Source organism: Nestor notabilis, unplaced genomic scaffold (genome assembly GCF_000696875.1).
Source record: "Nestor notabilis isolate BGI_N333 unplaced genomic scaffold, ASM69687v1 scaffold11233, whole genome shotgun sequence".
NCBI classification, from domain to species: Eukaryota; Metazoa; Chordata; class Aves; order Psittaciformes; family Psittacidae; genus Nestor; species Nestor notabilis.
Window position 1 is genome coordinate 7,914 of NW_009921502.1, and position 25,250 is coordinate 33,163.

General features: G+C 37.4%; 1 protein-coding gene across 1 annotated transcript; it reads left to right on the forward strand.

Annotated features, from left to right (window-relative positions):
- On the forward strand, positions 1-25,092 carry LOC104403135 (putative RNA-binding protein Luc7-like 2). The gene is given in 11 exon segments (XM_010011188.1): positions 1-52; positions 1,747-1,841; positions 10,119-10,217; positions 11,068-11,178; positions 11,827-11,970; positions 13,371-13,547; positions 15,801-15,855; positions 15,858-15,876; positions 16,749-16,778; positions 17,646-17,840; positions 24,169-25,092. Coding segments are annotated over 9 exon segments (1,020 nt in total). The 5' UTR covers positions 1-52; positions 1,747-1,841; positions 10,119-10,121; the 3' UTR covers positions 24,362-25,092.
- The last annotated feature ends 158 nt before the right edge of the window (positions 25,093-25,250 follow it).

Sequence of the window (25,250 nt, forward strand, 5' to 3'; positions counted from 1 at the left end):
GCCTACATCAATCTGCAAGGGAATGTCAGAAAGGCCCCGCATTCGCCGAGCCGTGAGTTATCAATAACTTTTCAGATGTGTTAATGAATGTGGAACAAACGCAGTTATGTGTTTTAAAAAAATATGGATCCACCTCCTAAAAACCAACGAAACAAAAGGCAAAACTCTTTACTGCAGTAGCAGGCATGATTATAAAGGGATTGGTCTAAATATTTTTGTAGTGTAAGTATACTAAGCCATAAGGTTGCCCTCTAGAAAACCTATTGTTGAACTGCTTTGAAGCTGTCTTTAGTGTGTAGATTACAGGTTTTAACTGTTGTATCCCGCAGGCAAATTATGTGTGTGGTGTTCTTGGAAACTTTACTTTGCTTAATAATATGAAACTTGGCCAATCTGAAAACGCTATGTATTAGCATCCAATGCATAGAACTGATATTTAAAAATCTGATTACATAATAAGAAGAAAGGCTCGACTAATAAGATTTGGGTTTTTTAATTCCCCTCTGTTATGGTTACCTCAGTAATGAATTTGGCTTCTTGAATTAATAGATTCAAAATTCTCAGTGTTTGAGGTCATGAAGCCATAAAAAACCCCCAACTTTAAGTGCAAAATGTGTCTACACTCTTAAAAATATTGATGAAGTGGAAAAGGCTGCTATCTGAACTTATTCTGTGTCTTTTTTTTCCTTCCAGCAGCCCTCCTTGCTTCAGTAATTCACCAGTAGGTTTTCAGTGATTAGAGATCTTAACAAGTTGTTATGTTTTTAAAAAATAATAGAGAGATATATCATGGGGGAGATTAAGGTGTTTTATCATGCCTGTGTCTTAACAACAAGAGAGCTGTAGCAGTGATCTCTCTTTTAAATATCAAATAGTGACAATTACGCTATGACTTGAAGGAAAACGTATTCCCACCCTCATCCCTAGAATACCAGCTGGTTACTTTGTTCTGAAGACTTTAGGTCTTGCTCCAAGATGGGATTATTTAAACTTGCACTTGGACCTCAGTGTGTGGGCAGGTTGATGCTTCTGCTGATGCAGGAACTACAACCTGCCATGACGAAGATACAACTGAGATGTTCCCAGCCCAACAAACAGCATGTAGAAAAGAAAGAAAAAAAAGAAAAAGGCTTATGATATGGAGATATGCAAACATCTGTAAAATAATTTTGCATATAGGTTATGCTCATATGTTTGATGGTTTTTTTCAGGTTTGTAAGCGTTTAAAATAATTCTTCTGCCAACTCTTTATGCTACTCCCATCAGAAGTAAGAGGGTGCATTGCATCCAAGAGCAAAATCATAAAATGAGTATCAGGTGGGGTTTGATGAAGACTCAATGTGTATCATTTTGTGTTTGAGGTTTCTTTTATATGCTAATTGTTGCATACAAATACATCACTATTTCATGCAAAATCTGATTTGAACGTTATATAGCTCATTTAACAAATGCTGTTATAGCAAAGTGTTTTTAAGCTAATACTGTCTGTCTGGTTTCAAGCACTTTTCACACTGTATTTTTGAAGGGGAAGTGTGAGAGGACTTTAAAACAGCATTATAGAGCATTAAAATACACATTTGTGGTTTTGGTGCTATTTGGCAAAGCAGCATACAGTGTTTTTAAGTTTTAGCTTCCATAGACCTTCCATATGTGACAGGGCAGTGTTAACGCTTTGCATGTAGCCTGCAGAACATGTCTGGCTCCCCCAGATTTCTAACCTGGAATGTGCTGATTTCTATATTGCAGGTGACACGACCCGTCAGCGAATTAAATTCAATGATGACAGAGTGTGCAAGAGCCACCTTCTCAACTGCTGCCCTCATGATGTGCTGTCTGGAACTGTATGTAGCTAAGTCTTGCGGGTTTTTTAGACAAGAATGGAGAAATTGATTTATACTTGTTCTTTGTAATATCTGTTGTAATGTCATTTTCAGCAAGTATGTAGTTCTCTCTGGTGGTTCAGGGGAACTTGTATAAACAACTAATTTATGGGTTATGAAGTTGATTTTTAGAAGTTTCCTGTTCTACATGTCAGTTATTATTTACAAATTCAACATTGTTTGCTATAACATTAAAAAAATAAAAGCATTAAAACCAAAATAATGTTACTTACATGAATTTTGCAATAACTGTGATTTTAAAGGTGGTACAGCTGCAACTAGTAGAAAAAAGGAAATAGAATTTATGCATAAATTCTGAATTTGCTTTCTTAAAACTTGATGTTGTAGTGAGATGATGTCCTACACAAATACTTGTATAGGGAAGAGAGGTGATATTTATTTGGAAATGTTTTAGTGAAAACAGTTGAAAGTTTGGATAATTAAATTTCTAGAAGCTGAGATATATTTAACATGACAGTGACACTTATGTACAATATCCAGGCACTGTGCCATTTTCACGAAAATTCTAAGGCCATTTGAAAATCTCCATTTATGCCGTATTAGTAACTTGTTTGACTTGGGGTTTTGTGTACTCTCTAGTAGGGGTTCCTCTGCCTGAGCATAGCAAACATGGGGCTTTGTCGCATGCTAGTAGCTTTATTAGTGTGCCTGTGCTTTACCTTGCTTATTCTTTGTGAAAGGCAGACGAGTTACAGTGCATTGATTATTTAACCTGGTGTTCTGTGATATTAGAATAACAGTAGAGAGATGCAGTATGATGATATGCAGAGTCTCAGGTGCCTGACAGTCTTAATGCTGCACTTCGGCAGCTTTTCTTATTCATGTTGGCATGTTTTCGTACTCTGTGGCACTACTGGAAAACCTGTATTAAGAATTATGTGAAGCATTATTGGTTCTCTGTGCTGTTATCGTTCCAAATGGCTAACTGGACTGGAGCCTTAAACAAAATACAGAATTAATTCATTTGCAAAATGGAAAACTGAGATATGTAGACATGGAATCTGATTAACCTGTCAACTGGCCTTTTAATATGTTTTTAAGTAGCTGTGATTTTAAATTACCTTAGCATTTTTGGTTGATCAAAAGGCTTCAAACATGCATGCACACACTAATTTTGTTTGCTTCAGTAATTTTGGTACTTGTACCAGATCACTTGACCAGGTACTATTGACACATCAATAGTTACAGTCCATTCTTCCTTCTTATGAGTCCCTGCAAAAGTAGACACAACGGTAATTGCTAAGAAGTACAGGAAGAGGCGGCAAAATAGTAGAAGCGAACTAGGGAACTTAGCATTTGTCTGTCTTATTAAAAAAAGCAATAGAATAGAAAAGGTCCGCTTGCTGGGCTTCTATATAAGTCTTGTGGCTTTCTAAGTTTTTTTCCCTGTCCTTAAAGGCTCCCTTTCCTTTTTCTTTTGTATCACTAAGTTCTTTGATACCAGAAAAATCAGATGTCTTGAAGTTAATGTGTATTTGGCATATACTGTTTAGGCACTGGTTCAGATGTATAAGTCAGTGGTTTAAGAGTTTGCTCATTCATTTTAAGTTCTGAATTTTATAAAGAGAGATTAATAAGACTTTGTAAACCCTGGCTACTGGGACACTGAATAACTTACCACTTAAAGTTAGAAATTTTTTTTTCTTTTTTTTTTGTCTTAAAGGGTTAACACTTCAGGATATATTTTTTGAGACCTTGGTTTAGCAATATTCTAGTAGTTGCTAATGATCATGCCTGTGGGGTTTTTTTGTCCTTCCCCAAACCGTGGTTCTTGAGTTATTTTTTTATCAGCATTACAAAAACATTTGCTTGTATTTATCTGTGTTATGAGATTAGGACTGAAGCAACATAGGTAGGAGTCAGGTGACTCCCCTGTAATGGTGTGAATCTCTTCAGCAGCATTCTTTGGATGTAAGCCTGGTGCTGTCTTCAGCAGGTTTTACAAGATGTATGTTTTCTATGTCATTGTATGTTTCTGAATCAATAGTTGGGTACTAATGGAAATCAGAAGTTGGGAAGATTTAAAGCAAATACACTTAATAAGGTTAAAAGTAGTCATGTTTTGAACATTTATAGTATCTTTGAAGCTATCTTTGAAGAGCCCAAGCAGTTCTGCAGCAAACTGGCTTTCTTATTAGCTTGATTTTGCTTCCCTGTTGAAAAAATTTCATGAATGCTGTTTGTGGTCTTGCAAACCATGGTTGAGAAACTCCTTTCTGCTCAGTGGGTTAATTTTATATTTGTATTTATGTGTATTTGTTGAGGAGCATTGCTTCTTGCATTTTATTTATACAGACCTCAAAGTATGGTATGCTCAGTCCTGCAGTTGTGAGTATCTTTAGGAACTCATGAATTCATTGCACTCAGTTCATCAGGACTCTTGCTGACTAAAACCATATTGATTGAGACCTTGGTTTAGCAATATACTTTAATACGTGATTAACTTTAAGCTTATTAAGGGTGGAATTCAGCTCCAGATTGACATCTAAATTTAGGTTTCATCTGAAGCAGCTAGTTGTTGACGCTTGCACTGGAGTCAGAAGGGATCTAGGCAGTGGAGCCTAGAGAAAAGATTCAGTTCACTTGCCACTGGGTATTCCTCTCAAGGTGGGCTGAATCTATTTAGGCTCACTGACTGTACTGTCAAAACCTTTTACTGTGAAAGAGAAGTTCAGACATCTGCAGAGAGGTGTTAGCAAGGTGTTTTAATCTGGATTCGATTTCTTTGCCAGTAGTCCCATTGACTCTATTTGCATGCATACAACTTAGGTGTGCCAGTGTGATCATTTACTATAGTGTTGTAAAAAAGCATTCTTCTGGAAGTTACCAGCTTTTCAGTTCAGGACTGCTTTGATCATGAGAACTGCTTTAGCTTTGCAAATCAAATTAAATTAGTCTTGCATAAACTACCTCAATTTGTAGCCCAGTGGTGATGAATTGTAAAGTGCTCGTGTCTGCCTCTTGAAAATGTAATCTTGATTTCTTTGATTAGTGCCAGGAAAGTGAACTGATTGTGCCTTGTTCCATCTAATGGGTTTAATTTATCCAGATTTATCAATGGTAATGTATTGTATAATCAGGCTGTAAGACCAAATAGTACGAAAGTACTGAAACATTTTAAAATAAGAGTGCTGCTAGCTTTGTCTTTCAGTGGAGATCTATTCTAAGGAATTAAGTATTTCAAAGTGAGTATGGTTAAAGGGGGAAATGTATTTAAAGTATTTATTTCTGAAGATAACCTGCAATTTTCAGTGGTTGCTAAGGACTTCAGTAACTTAATAATTTCTGCCTCTTTTTAGCTCAACATTTATTTCCTGCTACTGAAGTCAAACTTAAGAAAAGTTAACCCTGATAGTGGAGCCAGAGGACTTAAATCATACACTATTACATCATCCTAAAGGCTCCTCTTCTGAACGTGTGTTGCCTACAAGGACAAGCTTTATCACAAGTCTAGAAATTTGTTAAAGAAAATGGTTAGTGCAGACGAAAAGTGAATTGCATAATAAGGAAGATCTCAGCAAGCAGCCCATCTGCAGCTGCTTTTTGTCAGTGGCAAGGGTGTTCTCATACAGACCCCAGTAGTGGCCTTTACAGTTGGATAAAGGGAGAGAGATCCCGTTCCTTCAATATAAATTTTTCAGCAATGTCAGATCATCCCAAGCAAACATACAAACAAACAAAATCCTTCTCTTGTTGAATATGAACTTCTTTAGTATGGGTATCATTATAGCTAGGAAGAATTTTCTGTGTAAACACTGCCAGAGTATCTTCTTTAAAGAACTGTCAAAAATGCATGCTGGTTTTAGAAGCATTGGTAGTGTGTGCTGTGATGTTACACTTGGCTCAATGTCAGTCCTCTGTGTTTTAATTTAAGTAGCTTTGGCTTTTTTGTGCTCTTTTTTGCACTCCATATAGAGTACATTCAGTAATCTGATCTCTGATGTCAAAGCAATGCGTAGTTGCAAAAGTACCAAAATGGGAATTTTTGCTGTAGGTAGCTCAGGATCTGAAAAGAAAGCTTTCTTAATTTCATGCTCCAGAAACAGCATCACATCAGAGTTTAGTCTCTTGATTCAGTTGTTAAGTGTCAGCTACCCTAAGTGTACATCTATTTTGCAGAAAACTCTTCAGATTCCCTATTGCTCAAGTCTTTGGCCAGCTCTTCCTTGTCTGGTCATATTTAACTCATGTGATTCTCTCTCTTTTCTTTTTTTATTTTTTTTTTCTGTATTTATTTTTCTGGTGCCTGATTTGATTGAAGCAGAGCTCTGCGTCATTGTTAAACTAAATGTATGTAATCAATATGTAATCAATAGTTCTGTGTCAATACCAAAGGCATTTTATCCATTTTGTGGGTGGAATGAGAAAAATGATTACTAAATCATTTCAATATGAGGTTGTTTGGCATGAAAGACCAGTTGTCTAAGCTTCATCTCTAGGAAATCAAGTCACTTTAATTGGCCATCTAACACTGAAGAAAAAAAAAGCAGTACAGAAAACGGTTAGCAAGTTGTTAGTACATAAAGCTGAGCAATAGCAAAAGGACTCCTGATACCCTGCTTCCTGTGTGGTACCTAGGCTATTTTCTAGACTAATCATCAGTAATAGCTTTCACTTGTAAGAAAGACTCTCCAAATATGTAGGCTTTTTTCCTAGTTTTAATATTCAGTAAAAGTGCAGTAACTACCAAAAGCCCAAAGCATGGCTTCACATATTCAATAAACTTTGGTTTCGTCTGGCCTGAGGACCTGGATGTTCTCATCTTTCTTTATTTGCTTTACTTATCAGGACTTCTCTGTAAATCACTTCAGTCTAAGTCTGTCTGAAAGGCAGTGTATCAACAGTGAAAAAGTTTGTGTGTTCTTTTTAAGCCCTCATTAGTAGCTCAGTGTCTGAACATTAGCCTCCCTCATAGCCCTCTTCTGTTTCAAATGTGATTGATCTTTAAATGGCTGACTACACGTTTGTTCTTTGCCTCTGGGAGAGGGTGTGTCTTGGCACCAAATCGCAAGGTGGACATGGAAAATTAAAATAATGTGTCTTACTGTATCTTCTGTCCATTTCCATCTGCTCTCCCTCTACTTTGCAGATAGCCATATGAGCTAAATTGTAACACTAACTGCTGTGTAGCTATTAATGTCTTCAGTAATTCTGATCCAGCCATATACTTTTGACAGTAATGAATCATCCCCAGGATGAATTATCTGCCTGATGTTACATAACTTATACCAGCAGAAGTGCTTTTTACCCTGGTGTTGCGTATTATGTGCAACCTGTTTCAAGAGTTCTAAATGTATGTTTGGTTGGTTTTTAAATGTGTCTCTTAAAGTTCTATTAGCAAACCCCAATGTAGAAAGACATTTAGTAGTGATATAAGACTAGCACATGCTGTGTGAAGGAGCAGTTCCAACAACAATATGATTTCTTTAGCAGCAAAGCTAATGAGAAAGAATCCTTTTCTCTTGTACTTGTTTGTTCTTGTTCCCTGTCTGTTACACCACATATTTGTAAGGCTGCACTCTGTTGGATTGAAGAGCGGAAGAAGGGTCAAAATTTCCTGTCTTCTAATTGAGACATCTGACAAAGGAAATCCTCAATAACACCCCCTTCATCCCCCAAAATTGCTACTAGTATTACTGAGGTTATTCAGGAGTTTCTGAAGTGGCATCTTGATACTGTAAAAGATCCTAGCTGCTGAAGTCCACTGCTACATTTCTCCCTTACACATTGTCAGCATGTTGTTTGTGTGGTTGGCTGAGAAGTTGGACAAAGGTGCCCTGCTGAAAAATTGCCTCTGGTTTTGGTTTGCTAGGAGAACGTTTTACTCAGTAGTACCCAGACTGTATTCAACTGCACAGGCAGTTGAGTAGCACAGTGCGATGTTAAAGGGAGGGCAGAAAAGTTTTCAGTAGTAATGCTGGCTCAGAGTAATTACTGTCCTTTCAGCCTATGGAGCTACAAGTCCCAGTAAAAAGAAATCAGAAAATGCACTCTCTTGAGGGCAAATCCAACCCGTACAGAGGGAAAAGAAGCATTAAATATATGTAAAGTGGATGGTGTGTCATGGTAGTGTCACGTGAGTTCTGTTCTTTTTAAAGTATGATGGAAGATTATTTCATGCATTTATTCAAAGTCTATGTAGATTGCATACTAGAGTTTTTTCTGATGCTATGTTGGATGTGTTTCAGGCTTTTTGTCATTGTATTTAGACCTAGAAAGTATGTCACTAGCCTTATCTATGCATTTCGAACTGGAGTGCCTCACTTAAAACAGGATTGACCTTGAGTTTTATGGTTTAACCTTAAATACCTTATCAGTGCAAGTGATGAGTCAGCATAAAGACAAGCTTTTCACAATTTTAAGAGGATTTTTAAGTGTGTAATTTTCAGATAATATAAAAATGTTCTTTCACATTGCTTTCCTAGCACTGAAGTACTTTTCTGAAAGAATGGTGCTGTTTAAATGATGTCAGCATCTAATGACTTGGAAATAGATGTGTAATACATTGCTCAGCTTCAAGTGTTTTGTGGATTTGCATCAGTTAACAAAATTGCAGAAGTCCTGTGTAGTTGCAAGAGGAAAAGCTAATTTTTTTCTTTATCATTGCGATCAGATGTTCTCTATTGCAACTGAATGATTTTCTGGAAAACAGATTTATGATGGCTGAAGGGTATTTAAATAACTACAGTTTATCAAAAGCTTTCAAGTTCAAAACTCTGTATTTTAATTTTTTTTCCTTTTTTCTATCTCTAACATTTGAAATAAACCAAAAACTTCCATAAAAGTTACTTTAATGGATTTGTTGGAACATTAACTGATGATTTAGGAATTTGAAAGCAATTTTTACTGTACTCATGAGGCTTGAATTCCTATTTAAATGCAGGTTTTTTCTTCTTCTTTTTAAAGGCACAAATAAGTGCCTTATTGGCTCAGATCCAAATTTCTTGCAACAGTTTGAGCTAGCACTATTTTTTTTTTTATTTACAAAACTCAGAACACCAGTTATTAATTATTTCAGCTGGTTCTAAAACAGTTATTAAAGTACAACAGTAACAACTTTTTCCATCAGAGTTCAGCTTTCATTATGTGCTTTCAATGTTAAGAAAGGATTCATTTTTCTTAATATTATTGAGCGTTGCCAAGGGCAGACTTAACTGAAACTGTGTTGGTTTTAAGTGACTCAAATAATTACCACTTCCAGTGATTATCCATCAGCTGGCGCTTTTGCAGAGAGGATGCATTGGTTTTGTTCAATTTCTTTTAAGTTTGGGGTTTTGTGTGTGTTTTCGTTTTGTTGGTTTGGGGGTTGGGTTGTTGGTTTTTTTTCTGTTTTGGTGGTTGTATTTTGTTGTATTTTTTGGTTTGGTTTGGTTTGGTTTTTTGTCAGGTGCACAGTGCTCTGTCTTGATCAGCAAGCAAACTTTCAGGCAACAGATTGCATTAGAATTCCTTATGCTTTGTGCTATACAAATTTCAATTTCAAACAGTGTTTGTTACCTAATGAGATTCTGGGCAATCTTCTCAGTGGCATTGTATGCAAGATTAGTGATGTAGTCTACTTACTTCAAGTTCATGCTTCCTTTCTGCCCTTCCTAGAGCGGTTTTAGATTACAAATAAAATACCTATATATCTATACTTTTTCTTCACTCATTCTTGAACATAGTCCAACACTCAGCTCATCTTCAGTCATCTGCAAAATGTTTTGCTGGGATTTGATTTTTGGCTGTCTTATTTGAAATGCTTCAAGAATAGTTTTTAAGCAACAGTTAACAGTGGGGCTGTTATTTCAGGTGATGAATATAGTTGAAACACATATTAGAGAGTGTGCAGACAGTTCAAATCAAACATTTGACTATTTAATTGGCAGTTATTTGCAGGGAACTTGATTCTCCTAGGCTGTTTTAATTCAATACAAGATATCAGTCTGTGCTTCAGTCACTGTTTTGAACTTCCAGTAAAACAATGTTTTTTCAGGACATTAATGATACTTTTAATGCAAACAGCCATGCTGATTTTGTCTGCTTTTATTATTTCCTGATTCATATATGTTGTTTTAAAGATCTGATATTGTCTTAAAGCTTCATTAACCTGTCCTTTCATTCCCAGTGGGGAGATGATTTGCTTTAGAGTATTTGACTGTTAAAGAAGATAATGCTAACATCATTCCTTGTAACACTTCGGAGAAGTTATACAACTTTCCCTCTGTCTCTTTTCAGAGAATGGACCTTGGAGAATGTCTGAAGGTGCATGACCTGGCACTAAGGGCAGACTATGAAATAGCATCCAAAGATCAAGACTTCTTCTTTGAGCTTGATGTATGTATTTTGTCATAATGGTGGAGAGACAGTATAACTTACGTATCTAGGTAGATAAACTGAGCCACAAAAGATTTGGTACATACAAAAGTAACTTATAGAAAGAGACAGAAAAACCCTTGGCTCAGTTACATAAAAGATACACGCCTCTTCATGATTATATGCCAGGATTTAATTTATATTGTTAGTCATCTCTAGGTAGAACTGTTAAGTGTTCCACAGAACAAATTACTGTAGACCTGGATGCTGACTTAGTGTTATCAAGTAGCAAGTAAGTGCTAAGGCTGCGCATGCTTTGAAGAGAGCCTTAAATCCTCTGCTTATTGAAGAAAGTGATTTTGTATTGGGGTTAACAAAGCATATGCTATGTCTCAGTGCACCGTAGTTTGAGTAATGTAGTTTTGAACTGCCAACTAGGAAGTTACTCTTCATTTGGACAAAAAGGTTTGGGGTTTTTGTTTGGAGGGATGGTGTTAATATGCTTAATAGCTTAAAAAGCTACTGAAGAAAAGTAGTATTGCATGTATTGGTTGGGTGAGATGAACCAGAATACCCCTAGAAGAATTTTAATGTGTGTTAGAAATGCTCATTTCTTCTTAGAGGAGGCTTAAGACAGATTCACTTCTGAATTTCTACAGATACTTACAACTATGACAACATGTAGACTATGATCTTTAAAATGTTGCATATTTCTATATGCATTAGTCACCATAAACTGATAGATGGTTTTACAAAGTTTCAATAATAAAAACTTACTAAAGTTAAGTTTTAACAAACCTGAAAAGTGTTAAGGCTAATGAAATACTCATGTTCTTGACAGCATTGACTGGTGTTCTTACTGATGTTTTAGGCAATGGACCACCTGCAGTCATTCATTGCAGACTGTGACAGGAGAACAGAAGTGGCTAAGAAAAGACTAGCAGAAACCCAAGAAGAGATCAGTGCTGAAGTTGCAGCTAAGGTAAGCACGTAAAACTAGTGACTGAAGTCTCTTTGAAGGTCTCTTTTTCTAAGGAGCCAACTTAAAGCTTTGGCAAGCTATCAAACCTGAGAATTCATATCGAGGAGGGGGTAAAAATAAGTTCTCTTTATCCTTCCCCAAACTGCCTTTAAAGCAAGCAGAGGGTAACACAGGGAAGAGACCTTTCTGATGTTTTTGAGCTTGGGAAACTTCACTCTCCGTGATACCATGCCATATAAATGTTAGTAATTCTTAACACTTTTTGATCAAAACATGAAGTAAACAATTTGGTGGGCTTTTCTCTAGATCTGCTGGGGCAAAACCAGTTTTATATGTTTTCTGCGCATATGCACATGCTAGGAGGAATGGTAGTACAAATACTATTTTGCAAGACTGGTATAGACAAGAATGTGAATTACTTGGAAGTTTCTGAACAAAATTGTGCTCTTGAGTTGGTACATAACTTTAACTCAGCCTTTCTCAGTGTGGCTTTATATGAGGCAACTTCTGTTTCACTGTTACCTGGAGAAGTTATCTCACTTGTTTCTTTTAATTCTATACCTTCTGCGCATAATAACTCATAATAGGTCAGCTTGTTTTCCATAATGAAGAGCATTTCCTGTGTTAAGCCTTTACTTCTCTTTCAAGGCTGAAAGAGTTCATGAATTGAATGAAGAAATTGGGAAACTGCTGGCTAAAGTAGAACAGCTTGGAGCTGATGGCAATGTGGAAGAATCTCAAAAAGTAATGGATGAAGTGGAGAAGGCTCGGGTAAAGAAGAGAGAAGCAGAAGTAAGTTGATTGTGTAAGGCTTGGGGGATGGAAAGGACAGGGTTAAGGTTACAATGGTTGGTATGTGTGTAATGCAAGATGTCTTACCTGTTTTCACTTAATTGCTTCATGTAAAACTAAAGAATTTGCTGTGTTGGCATCCAGTACAGTTAAAGTTTATACTTTTAAATTCACTCCTGTACTATTAAAATTACACCTTCTTTGATGGCTGATACATTTATCTTAGTTTAGCTGTATTGGCCAGTTGTATCTATGGACACTAGAGTTGTGTCTCTGTTTGTGGGACTGACTTACCTCATTCAATCTCACAGCTCTGGCCGTGGCAACCCTGTTGTACCTCATGGTAGGCTGATGTGGCTCATACTGGAAAGGTTCAGTGAAGTGAACTTTTGTCTTTATTAAAACATAGTTAGTCAATGGCTTGTGTATCAGGCAAGTCAAAACGGTCCTTGTTGTAATGTTCGGATGGCAGAACTCACCCAGAGCTTTGCATGTGATATTTCACCAAGGACTTAAGTTTATAGAAACAAATACCTACAGCTGTTTTAATGATACCCGAGGGGTTACTGGCAGTCTTGTTTGTCTGTCACCTGAGTGTCTGTAGATAAATTTTGTTCAGATGAGTTGTTTAATTAGTATCTACACAGGTAGATTTCTCGGGGAAACCGCTACTGTTTTAAACTGGGTTCAAAATTAAAACCGTTGTAATATTTTCATAATATGTTAACACAGTAATTCTTGTGTTAATGTGTATTCATTGTTGCATACAAAAAAGTTGTTCATTCTTCTAAGTAATATCGTCTTAAATAAAGACAATAATCACCCCACTTTGTTTAATTTGCAAAACCAGTTGCTGATGTCCTGCTTTTAAATATATCCAATCTTCAAAATAGGGAGCCTGCCTTGTATCATAGAATCATAGAATGATTTGGGTTGGAAAGGACCTTGAGATCATCTAGTTCCAACCCCTTGCCATGGGCAGGGATGCCTCACAGTAGACCCTGTCGCCCAAGGTTCTGTCTGACCTGACCTTGAACACTGCCAGGGATGGAGCATTTAGCACTTCTTTGAGCAACCTGTTCCAGTGCCTCACCACCCTCACGATGAAGAACTTCTTCTGTATATGTAACCTGAACTTCCCTGTTTAAACCCATTTCCCCTTGTCCTGTCATTACAGTCCCTGATGAAGAGTCCCTCACCAACATCCTTGTAGGCCCCCTTCAGATGAGACAGTTGATTTATGAATAGTGTGAATTAACTAAAGGGTGTGCTGGTGTACATTGAATTTGGGTATCAATTTGTAGTATATCTTTGGTAAAGCGTTATCTTTGTATTTCTGTGCATTGAGAAGTAACTGTTAGCAAATTGTTTTGTTGTTTGTTGGTTTTTTTTTTTCCCAGGAGGTATACAGGAATTCTATGCCTGCCTCCAGCTTTCAGCAGCAGAAGCTACGCGTTTGTGAAGTGTGTTCAGCTTATCTTGGTCTTCATGACAATGATCGGCGGCTTGCTGACCATTTTGGAGGAAAACTTCATTTAGGATTTATTGAAATAAGAGAGAAGCTTGAGGAACTCAGGGTAAATAATTCTTATATTTTTGTGTGTATATGTGTGTGCTACTACTTGATTATTTGCCAGGTAACCTTAATGAAATACTTCTTTCTGGATGTGTGAATTTCTTGCTGTATTACTTTAAAATTTTGGATTTCATTAGTCTGCAAGACACTAAGTGTTCTAATTAAATATCACTTACCTGGATAATTTGGGATGATGACCTGTTTTGCACTGAGGTATATTAAAACACATGTTCAAAGTAATGCATCTTTGGAACAGAAAGTGCAATTCTGCTTGTAAAATGGATCGCAGTATTTTGAATTACAGTGATGCTGAAACATATATAGCAGTCACAGGAGATAGCCAAATGAATTTTACTTTTAGGCAGTTGATTGGTTAAAAGTAATACAGAGACTTTTGAAAATACAAGAGCATTTAGTGGGCCTGGGTGGTATTTCATTAATTAGGATAGAATGTTAACGGGGCTGTTGTTGAAATCCTCATTTTTGGTGCTACTGCATAAGGAGAATGATAACACATGTTGAAGTTTCCAAAAAAAGATCTACAGAAATGCTTGGAGTTCCAAGAGTCTGCTGTATGGTGAAAGACTAGAACTAAATTTGTTTGTTATTCACATAAAGATTAGGAAGTTACTCTTGTTCTATAGGTACCAACAACTAAAGAAGATTTCTCTTTTTTTTTAAAGTAATTTTTGAAGGCTTTTAAGCTTAACTGACAATAGGTGAAATAAGTAAGCTCCAACAACTCAAGGCAGTAGCTATCCACACTCAGAATACAAAAATATATATACCTTGAAGTCAGGCAAGCCATTAAAATTGTTGTTACAGGGAGGTTGCATGTTCTCTATAGCTTGATGATTTGAAATCCAGTTGGAATATTATGCTAATCTTGATCTTGACCAGAAATTGTGTGCTGGAAGAAAGATTTACTAGAATTATATTCTGGAGTTTTTAGTATTCAGGCAGATGGATTTGGACATGAATGTCATTTATGATCTTACTATGCAAGTTGAGTTCAAGGCTCAATTAAGCATTTAACTGTAGAAATCGCTAAAGACAATAGCTACATGAGTTGAAGTCCTATAAGCAGAAAACTGTGCTACTGAGTTTGAGTAAATTGGCTTCGTTTATATTTCATAATATTCCAGCTGTCTTGCATGAATACTGTGTGACTTATCCTTTGGAAAGCCCAACTCTTTCTGCTGACTGTATTGGCAATTTAGGCTCCTAAAAATAGCTGCCGTAACTTAAACCTTAGATGCCTGGAATAGATCATGTGTGCTTCCTTTCATCCCTCCATGAAATTATGCAAAGAGTCACTTAAACAAGAAACCTTGCTTGTAGTTATATTACTGGTACTGTACAAGGAAGAATAGATAGAATTTGACATAAAGGGTTAATACAACTGATTATTTACACCATTCGGGAAGGAAAAAAATGCATGGATAATTATTTCACATTCCCAAAGCATCAATAAAATAATCTTTTGAAGTACTTCACTAACAAAAAAAGAAAACAATAACTATCCCCTCCTTCCTCAGAGCTCTCCTCAGAGATCTAATCAAGATGCTGCTGGGGCAGTTCCACATCTCAGAAGAAGGTCTTTACAAAGAGTTGAATTTCTTGCATCATGTCCAGAAGGTGGCGAGACTTGGGTTTGGCCAGATCTCCAGTTGTGAGTTCCACATCTGAGGGCCCTCTACTGAGCGTGCCTTGTCCCCAGTAGTAGTGAGTTCAACCTGGGGGCTATCAGCGGAAGCATCCTCTCTAATTATGTCTCATGTTCACAATATAGAAACAAGTAGCCTCAAAATGATGTATTGGTCCAACCAAGTCCTTAGAGACTAAGGATTTCTTTATGTCACAGCATAGCTGAAGGAGTTAAAACAGTTAACTCTCCTAGTTCTGATTCCTTTCTACCTTTCCCCAGTGGCCAAAATATGATAGGATTAGCATGGAAACTCTCACATTAAAGGCATGACTTACTGCTCTGAATTCCCCTTTGTGGAAAACTTAATATAACTCTACATATTTCAGGTCTTCGTGTAACCCCCATCTATTTGCTGCAGCTCTTCTGCAATAACTTCTGGTTTTTGGAGAAAAAAAGATATACTGAGGAAGAGAGGGAATAACTACACAAGGGAAAGGGAATACACGAGGGAAAGAACTGAATATTAACTGTCTAGATTATTTTTATAGCACATTCATATGAAAAATTTTGAAACTTAACTTTTTGAATATATTCTTTTGCTTTTAGAGGATTGTGGCTGATAAACAGGAGAAACGAAATCAGGAACGCCTGAAACGTAGAGAAAAAGGGAGAAGCTGAGGAGGTAGGGATCTATTTTAATTTCATATACATAATGACCTATTTAGTTTCAATGGGAAAAATAAGGTGTAGTTCATACATGTTTCTAAATCTGCAGAATCACAATAATCTGCATTCCTTGGAGACTTAAAAGGGTCAAGAGTGAATTTCATGTGAAACTCTTAAAACATGAATTGTTCTCACAGAAATCTTTCTTAAAAAACTATAGATAGAAGTGTCTCTACATATTTGAACAAATGGCCTTTAACTGAGATAATTTTCAGGTGTGTACCTTCTTTTGAGACCTGACAGATGTGAGCTTGCACACATGTGAGTTTCAAACATCTGTTAGATGTTAGATATTTTCTTTATAGATGTTAAAAAATTTTCCTTACTGGAAATAGTTGAATGTATGAATGAGAAAAGTAATTCCCTGTTTTTCCATGAAATAGTTGCCTCCAGGTTAAAGTGGAATGGAATTTGAACTACAGTTCACCTGACATGTTAGCTTCAGAGGCTAACAATGTAAACTTTTGAGATCTGTGGCAGCCTGATAATAAATGTCTGTTAAGAAATAAGGGAGTATTAACTTGAACTTTTTCTGTGACTTCTTCTGTGGGAGGAATGGGAATAAAAAGCAAATTAGATAGTCGTTTTGGGTTTGTAGTATGGTGGGCTCAAAAATACATAAAACCCAACAAACACAATACAGTTGCCAGAGGAATGTGTCTCCTGGTAAACGTGTTGCATAGGTATTAACATCAAATAAAAAGCCTTTAATTGCTAGTAAAATAAGGAATACAGTAACAGGTCAACTAGTCTGGTTTATTATTACTGAATTGTAGTTTAATAAGATTCTGTAAGGAAAAGTTATTTACTATTTTCCATTTATTTCAGGTCCAGATCCCACAGCAAGCATACCAAAAGGTAAACAAATCTGCAGACAAGGAATATCACCAGTGAAGCCAGCCTTTTACAGGCTGGAATATTTTAAGTTTGCCTAGCACTGTTAAAGATGTCCACCTTTACAGACAAAATATTCTGTCATATAGTCATCTCCCTGGGTGTTTATACAGTATTTATCACCATGCTACTTCTATTTTGTGGCTTCTACAATGCAACTTTTTGTCCAAAATAACATTTAGAACACAGAGTTACTCTTTCTGCAAAACAGAAACTTCTAGTTAATACCTTTTGGTGAAAACCCAAATCCTAAGCACCAGGCTAATTCTCAACAGATGACCCATCAATAGTACAAGTTTTCTTCCTAACCTACGCAGATGAAGGTAAACCATGAGGTATTATTGTAAAGTAAAAAGAAAGGTGGGGGGGAAGAGGGATAATGGTGCTTAGAACCTTCTAGAATAGTTTTATTACAGTAACTATGGGCAATGATATACTCCTGTTTTCTCAGAACCCCATAATACATAGGTTCCGGCAGATAATCCCTGTCATCGCATCACAAAGTTCTACAACTTCGCATGATAAAGACAAGATTTAAAAATTTTTAAAAAGTAGATTTTTCCATATTTTTAATCCATTTCAGAAGCCTGAATTGTCTATGCTGTAACCGTACATACAGTCATGACTTAACTGTGAAATTGCCTGCATTAGTCACAGTGGATGATTTCTAATGTTGCTTTCCCCTCTCTGCCTGTTAGGACAGTGCAATACCTCTGAACACCGCAGACCATTCTGTATGCAGATTTGCTTATGCACAGAGTGCATAATATTCATAGCACACTGATAGAGTAGTCAGGTGAATGCAGTGGTTTAAGTCCTTTCTGTTTCTAGATCTAGGTCCCGAGATCGCCGCAGGCATCGGTCTCGCTCAGCTTCCCGGGAACGAAAGCGAAGAACTCGCTCCAAATCCCGGGAGAAACGCCACCGCCACAGGTCTCGCTCTACCAGCCGCAGCCGGAGTCGCAGCCATCATAGGAGCAGACATAGTTCCAGGGAGAGAAGCCGAGAACGCAGCTCCAAAAAGAGGTAAATATTTGCCTAGAAATAAATGGCTTTTGCTAGAATGCATGACCTGAATTTTCACGCTAAATGAAGTTTACATTTCCCACTTGGTAATTTAAACACATTTTGAGACTGCCTCAGATCGAATCGTCTGAATGTGTTTCACTATGTCTTTTACTTATGCCTTTAGCATATTTATGATTTGACATACCATAGTATTTTGGTTTTTAATTAGAATAATAGGGTTAGGTATTATTTCTGGTTTGGACAAATGACATTAGGTACTGGTGTCAAATCAGTAATACTGCCAGCTTACTGGAGCATAGAAACAACTGATCTCCATCTGAATCCAGGGATATCAGCAGTCCCTTTTACTGTCATGCATTTGGTTTTTCCCTTGGGCTCTTGTTCCCAGCACTGGAGCCCATCTGTTGTGTACTGTGCCAGATAAGTTTAGATATGCCTGAAAATAAACTTGTTGCATTGCATCTGAAGATGTTGCTTTGCAAGGAAAGTGGCTCAACCCCTCACTGAAGGATTACTGTAGAGAGCAGTCTGGAGCTGTTGCTTTTGAATGACTCAATTGCTGTCTGCTCCTGAGGATTTGCTGGCTTATTTTAGGTGAGTGAGGTAAGCATAATTTAGGAGAGTGCTGGAATTGCACAACGTCACATCTGGTAGGGAGGCCTGCTCCTAACCAGGGTTCCTTTTTTGTGTAGGTCAGCCACTGTGACATAGGTTTGAGGGCAATACAGTGGATGTGGTGTCCAGTCTTAAAATGCCAGCAATCTCTCAACTTGCAAGAAAAGATGTGGTTTTGAAATTAATGCACATGCAGGGTTTACAGTTCAAATTATTTTAGGAGTCATATCACCAAGGATGTAGAAATATGCGCTGAACGTGTTCAAGTATCCCATGGGCTCTTTTCCCTAAAAATGAGCTGCTTTTTTTTCTTCCTGGAGTAAGTAAGTGACTGTAGTCCCATTGTGCTCTGTAAGAGAGCTTAGAAAACAGGGTTGATGCAAATCTTTTATTTCATTCAATTTGTTGCAGATGGATAAAACTTAAATGTCCAGTACCCTACTTGATACAATCAGTAGTGTCTGGTGTTTAAAATTCTTTTCATCTCCTGAAGTCAGCATTTCAGACTCGGCAGTTTCAATCTTGATTGTAGCCTGTCATAGTTATCCTAAAGAACCTGCCTCTTTAAGGCATTCACAATGGCATATAAGCCAATCTTCAAACTTGTAGTTTTTCAGTCTTAAAATAAGCTCTTTCATTTGAATCAACACATTTGTTAACTTGGATGAACCAATGTATAGAGCGCATGCTCAAATTGCCTTTAATTCTTCAACTTTGAAGTCCAGCCATGCAAGACTCTGTTTCAGTCCTTCAAAGAAAACTATACTGATTGATTGTTGCAGGATTTTCATTGTAGTTGTTCAAACTCTCCAATATGATGTGCCCAGTACAAATGACGCATTGTCTTCTGTATGTTAGCAGAGAAATATGTAAGAACCAGGAAATGGTGTGGACCACTGGTGCTGTCCACATAACAGTAAACCTGTCAGTCTCAGCTACCAAAGTTGAACTGAAAAAGCACAGGGTGATCTGAAGATAAAGTCAGTGTCATTTTGCAAGATGCTATTAAAGGATAAGGCCTTCAAGGCTTGTTTTATGTGACTTTTGAAAAAAATCCAGTGTACCTTCAGGCACAAGATTTCACCGTTGTAATACTCAGTACTGGAAGTACTTCTCCCGTTGTCAGTTCCTACCCTGAAGGAATGAGGCACACCTGTGTTGGAGGAATCCTTGGTACCAGTCATTGTGTTACTGTTAACTTGAGGAAAAAAATTAATGATACCATCATTAGCAGCTTATAGAATATTACAACGGTTTGGGTTGGAAGGGACCTTAAAGATCATGTAGTTCCAACCTTCCTGCCACGGGCTGAAACACCTTCCATTAGACCAGGCTGAACTCTCCATGTTGAACTTCATGAGGTTCCTGTCAGAACATTTCTTCAGCATATCCCAGAACATATCCCGTCGGGTGGCAGCATGACCCTCTGGTGTATCACTTCAGCAAGAAGTTGTCATTGCAAACATCCTTTTTTGTTTGACAGTTGAAATAATGAATAGGGCTGGTTTTTTGCAAGAAAAATCCTATAGTAGCTCAAATGACTAAAACGGGGGAAACCTTTTGAACAGGGTTTATTTCTCTGAGGTCAAGCAAAATTTTTGTCTTTATGTTTTCAAGTGTTTGAAGAATCCTTAGAGCTATGTCTTGCTGCATTGAGGCAAGGATAGCTATCGAACTTGCAGCAAGGCTGGATACCCCTTTTTTTCAGAGGTGCCCATCTGGCCGTTAGAGCTGCTTCTTACATGAATGTGGGAGAAGTCCTCCTTTTGAGTACCATACCACTGTTGATGCCAGAATCCAAAAAAAACTAAACTAGCAGGCTCAAATATATTATACTTCCTTGCCTCCTAAGAACTCTTTTTCTAGTCCAGGGAAGTACTTGTTGCCAAGTCTGTTTTTGTGGGTTTTTTGGTTTGGGTTTTTTTTTGTTTGTTTGGTTGTTTTTTTTTTGTGGGATTTTTTTGTTTTGTTTCTTTGTTTTGGGGAGTTTCTGAAAATACTGACTTGAAATACTTCTTTTATTCAGTCCTGTCTCTTTAAGCTCAAAACACTGAGCTGTTCAAGGAGTTCTGACTAAGAATACTCTGGAAAATAAAAACATACTCCATCATCAAGTTAACTTCTTTAGGAAGGAGTCGTAGTCTTTTGGTTTTGAATAACCAAATTGAGATCTGGGGAACATGGTGCTTTTGCCAAACTCTTGCAGAGGAGCACCCTGTGGCACCAGAAGCAGCAGAAAGACAGTTGAAAGCTGCAGCAGGGGCAGCCCATGGTGCCATTAATTCTAGGGCCTGAAGAGAAATGTGGAGTTGTGGTTGCTGTGTGGGAAGTGTTGCATCGTTTTATGTTAACCTAAAGCCTTCAGTGTGATTTTTGGGCTTGGTTGAAGTGCCATAAAATACAGTTATTGTAGGCTGCTGTATCCTGCTGTAAAAGCTATTTATGTGTCTGGGTTTTTTCCCCATTTTGATTGCATTCATTATGACTTCAACATGTAAGCATACTAGGCAATTAGACTCCTTACTGGAGAAACTCTTGATGTGTTTCTCTTGGAAGTCATTTTCCCATTTTGTTCTGTATAACAACATTATCACAGGCAAACATGAGCTGACTATTACTCTTTGCAGCAAACCATGCAGTTCCTTCTGTTTTTCCTATCCACCCTTCTTCAGAAAGTATTTTTTAGAGAGCCTCACATAAAATGAAAAGCTGCCACCTCTCAAGAACTTCTTCGTTCTGAAAGTAAAGGGATGCTTATTGTGTCCTACATCTGAGGAAATACTACAGATACAAAAATTCATCTAACAGACACATTTTCTTTAATCTGTATCATCATTTGCCCTCTGAACAGGTGAATAGGTTTAAGTCTTTTAATGTCTGGGACCTTATTTCCAATTTATCAATATAAGGAGCGGATCTCCACACTCTGTGGCACAACTGAATCTGTACAAACCATCTGGCAATAGGAGCAGTGTGTCTAAGATAATGGGAACCCATCTGGTAATAACAGAAACATGCTTAAGGTTATAGGAATCCTAGGTCTACCTGGGCTTGGATTACTGGCCTACCAAGAGCAGGTCTAAAAAAAGTCCTGCGTTTCCTCACTGTCACTATAAGTTCCAAATAACTAAAATGAATCATCATATTTGCAGTTAGATGTTGAGATGTATACTCAATGGTAAGATCAATCATGACAGCAGACTTAAATTGAGTAAATTGAGAGATAGTTGTGTCCATATGTTTGAGCCCACTTACAGCAATTCACGTGAAGAGGGCTAATACACTACCGAACAGACACTGTATGGACGAAGAGTACCTGAAGTCATAGGATGGGGTTTCATTTCACCTGTCTTTAGTTGACTAGGTCAGATGTAAATCTTGTGGGTCTCATTACAGACTCATCTGATGGAATTTTATGTCTATTTTAAGATGAGACAAATCATACCTTGTAGAGTCTATTTTTTTCTGCTGACTATTAAGGAAATCTGGCTGTTCAGCTTAAGATGTCTACACTGCAGACATTTAAAGCTGGGTGAGATAGAACCCACTCTTAGCATTTAGACAATTTTTTAAATATCTTTCAGATCCTGGTGGACAACAGAATATTCTAGCCCTATCCTATTTCTTTGCTGTGGAAGAGAAGTACAGCCTCTGCTTTCTTGATTTGCATTTGTTTGGGGTTTTTTTGTTTGGTTGGTTTGTGGGGTTTGTTTTTGTCTTTTTGTTGTTTTTGTTGGGTTGGTTGGTTTGTTTTTCTGTTTGGTTTTTTGGTGGGGTTTGTTTGGTTTGGTTTTTTTGTTGTATGTTGGGGTCTTTTAATATATTTTTGTCATCTTTTGAGAAGGCAAGGGAGACGGGGAGGAGCAGCACAGGTCAAATTAGATAAACATCTTACCTCTCAGAAGGTTTGAAACTGTAGCTGCATCTTTCCCTGCTTTCCTAGATCTGACTGCCTGCTCTAGGACTTTCTCAGGCTGCCCTAGGACTTTTGTGTAAAGCTACTTGGAGTGTTTTGTTCTCAGACGCAGTGTAGGTGTCTGTCTTAGAACCAGTATCATGTAAAACAATTCACAGTTGGTGAACGTGACAATGTGGATGCTTCCCACACACCTGGTCAAGAGTTTGGTTTCTGCTGAAGAACCACTTGATTGCTTGGAAACTAATGTTTTCCAAGCATTCTAGGTAATGTAAGTCTAGTAGAGGTTCTCATTCTAGAGGTTATATCTTGCCCTCAAGAGAGAAATGGTATTTTAATTCTAAGTCTTCTGGTAGTGATACTGCTTGCTAAAGCAATTGGATAAAATTTGTATCACTATGGAGTAATTCATTAAAGCCAGTCTTCGTTCATGTCAGCTGATTAGAGAGTCGCCTGTATAGAGATGGGATGGCTGGCTGAATACATCTCATTCCTTCAGAAACGTGTTGAATGAAAAGCCAAAGCTGTGCATGGCATCATGTCCTATCTATCTGCCTATTCCAGGATTAATTACTAGAGTTAGCTTGAGCTGACCAGTTCGGAAGCATTGTTACTTCTGCAGGAGACTTGCAGCACAAAATACTTGTGAAATAGCTGTACCGACACCAGTGTTAACTTCTTATTTGGCATGTAGCTTCACTTCTTATTTGTCATTCAGTTTGTGGAATAGAAATAATACCTGAGGATCTCAGTGTTTGCAAATACTAAGTCTTGCAAAACACTGTATTTGCAGGGAAAGTAATCTTTCCAGCTGAGAAACTAAGATAAAAAGTCTCTCCTTTGTTAGCTTATAAAAGGGAATTAGTGCAGGAGTGTTTTGCAGACCTTAGTTTTGACACTTTGAGGTGATGACAGTAACTTGCTGTAAGTGGAGAGAGTGCAGTCTTACTGCACAGTACTCCAGCTTTTTTGACTAAGAAATTAGTGGCTGCTTTATAGCTTGTTGTTAAGATTTTTATGTATTGATGTATTAGAATCTACTATGATTGCAGTACATCTTTAAATGAAAACGTTATGTTTTGCACAAGAGGCGTAGATGCGCTCTCTGAGGGAATATAGAGGAGGATGCGTAATCCAGTTTTTTCCAGTACAGGTAGCCAATTTAATTTAAAACTATGTGGATTGCTTAACAGAACAGCTCTTTTCTGGCTCCATTGTAAAGGTTTTGTAAATGGCTATTATCAGAGTAAAATATCTAAAAACAACACCACCCCTCATTGCAAAATCACACGAAGGATAATTCTTCAAACGAAGCTTAATTGTAGCACAGATTCCAGATTTGCGTTATATTTGCTATGTGATAGCAAATATGCAAGTTGAATTCTCCCGTTTTTAATTGAACTCCCATTTTTAAACACATTTAAGTTTGTTATTTCTATATCTGAGGTAAGCTACATTGCTCTAAAGCTAGAGACTACAGATGAGAAATTTCAGTTCAGCTTCTGTTAATGCAAACTTGAGGGTGGAGGTTGAAAATAAGAGATTTGAAGCACATTGACCTTAATCTGGGCTCTCTAATAAATGTAGATTAAATTCGGCTGCTAACAATATTTGTCTTTTGAAATTGGAAGTAGGAAAGGGAGAAGAGTGGAATGATTCCTGGTGTCTTCTCGTACATTTCTATTCATAGAAACCTGAAGTTGGGTTGCAAGAAAAAGAAAAAAACTCAAAAGGCTGTTTGATAGCTCATGGTTCATGACTCACTCGAACTCTCAAATTTACTGCACGTTTCAGATCCTCAAAAGAAAGATCTTCCAGAGACAAAGAACGTTCAAGAGACCGTGATAGAACATCACGTGATAAAGATAGAAGCTCAAGAGAGAGGTCACCGCGCGATTTCAAGGACAAGAAACGTTCCTACGAAAGCGCTAACGGCCGATCAGAAGACCCGAGGAGCTCTGAGGAGCGTGAAGCAGGGGAGATATAACTGGCTGTATATTCACCTGATCTCTAGCTTCCTATGGAGTTGCATACTATGGTTTAGTTTACAGTTGTTCAAAGGGACACCAGTGAGCAGTTAAAGACACTGATCCAACTAGGGTAGATGTACAGTATATAAAAGTGGTTATAACCAAGTCAGAATTAAACCCCATCAATTAATGATGCCTAAAGCTGGGTCCTGGACTTCCACCAAGTTGTAAAACTTTTCTGAAAGATTTCTCTTTATTCAGGACAACAGTTTTATGTACCAAGATGCAGATCTCAATGTTTTTAATCTCCTTTCCAATACAAGTTAGTGAACAAATTATGTTGTACTACTTGCCTTGGGTGCTTTTGAACCTTTATAAATTCTCCAATTCTGCTCCAGTCAAAACAGCAGCATTGAAAAGTTGTATTTCGGGGGATTTTTTTTGTTTGCTTTTTTGTAAGAGGGTGGGTGGATGGATGTTAACTTTTACTCTAAGGTTATGGTCCCAGTGGTTTTGTTTTGTTTTTTGTTTGGGAACCTAGGAGTTGATTACAGTGGGAGCATTTAGACAGGAATGTGTGCTGGAGAAAGCGGAAATGTCTTTTTACAGTGCCTATTTAGATTTGGAAATTGAACAGCTGTTGCATTACATCTTTTTTTTATTTCTACTTAAATTTTGAAATCAAAGCCAGTCCCATATCTGTACCATTTGATTGGTATGTGTTCAATATATTTGTTTTTTTCCATAAGGACTCTTTCTGCTTTTTCTTGTGGGCTACATCCTCAATTTTATTAAAAACGCACAAAAACCCCAGCAACAACAAACAAAACTTGAGAACAAAAAAACCCCCAACAAACGGATTGTCCAATAACTTGACAAGGGTATACTGGTCTCTTTAAGGTGAAC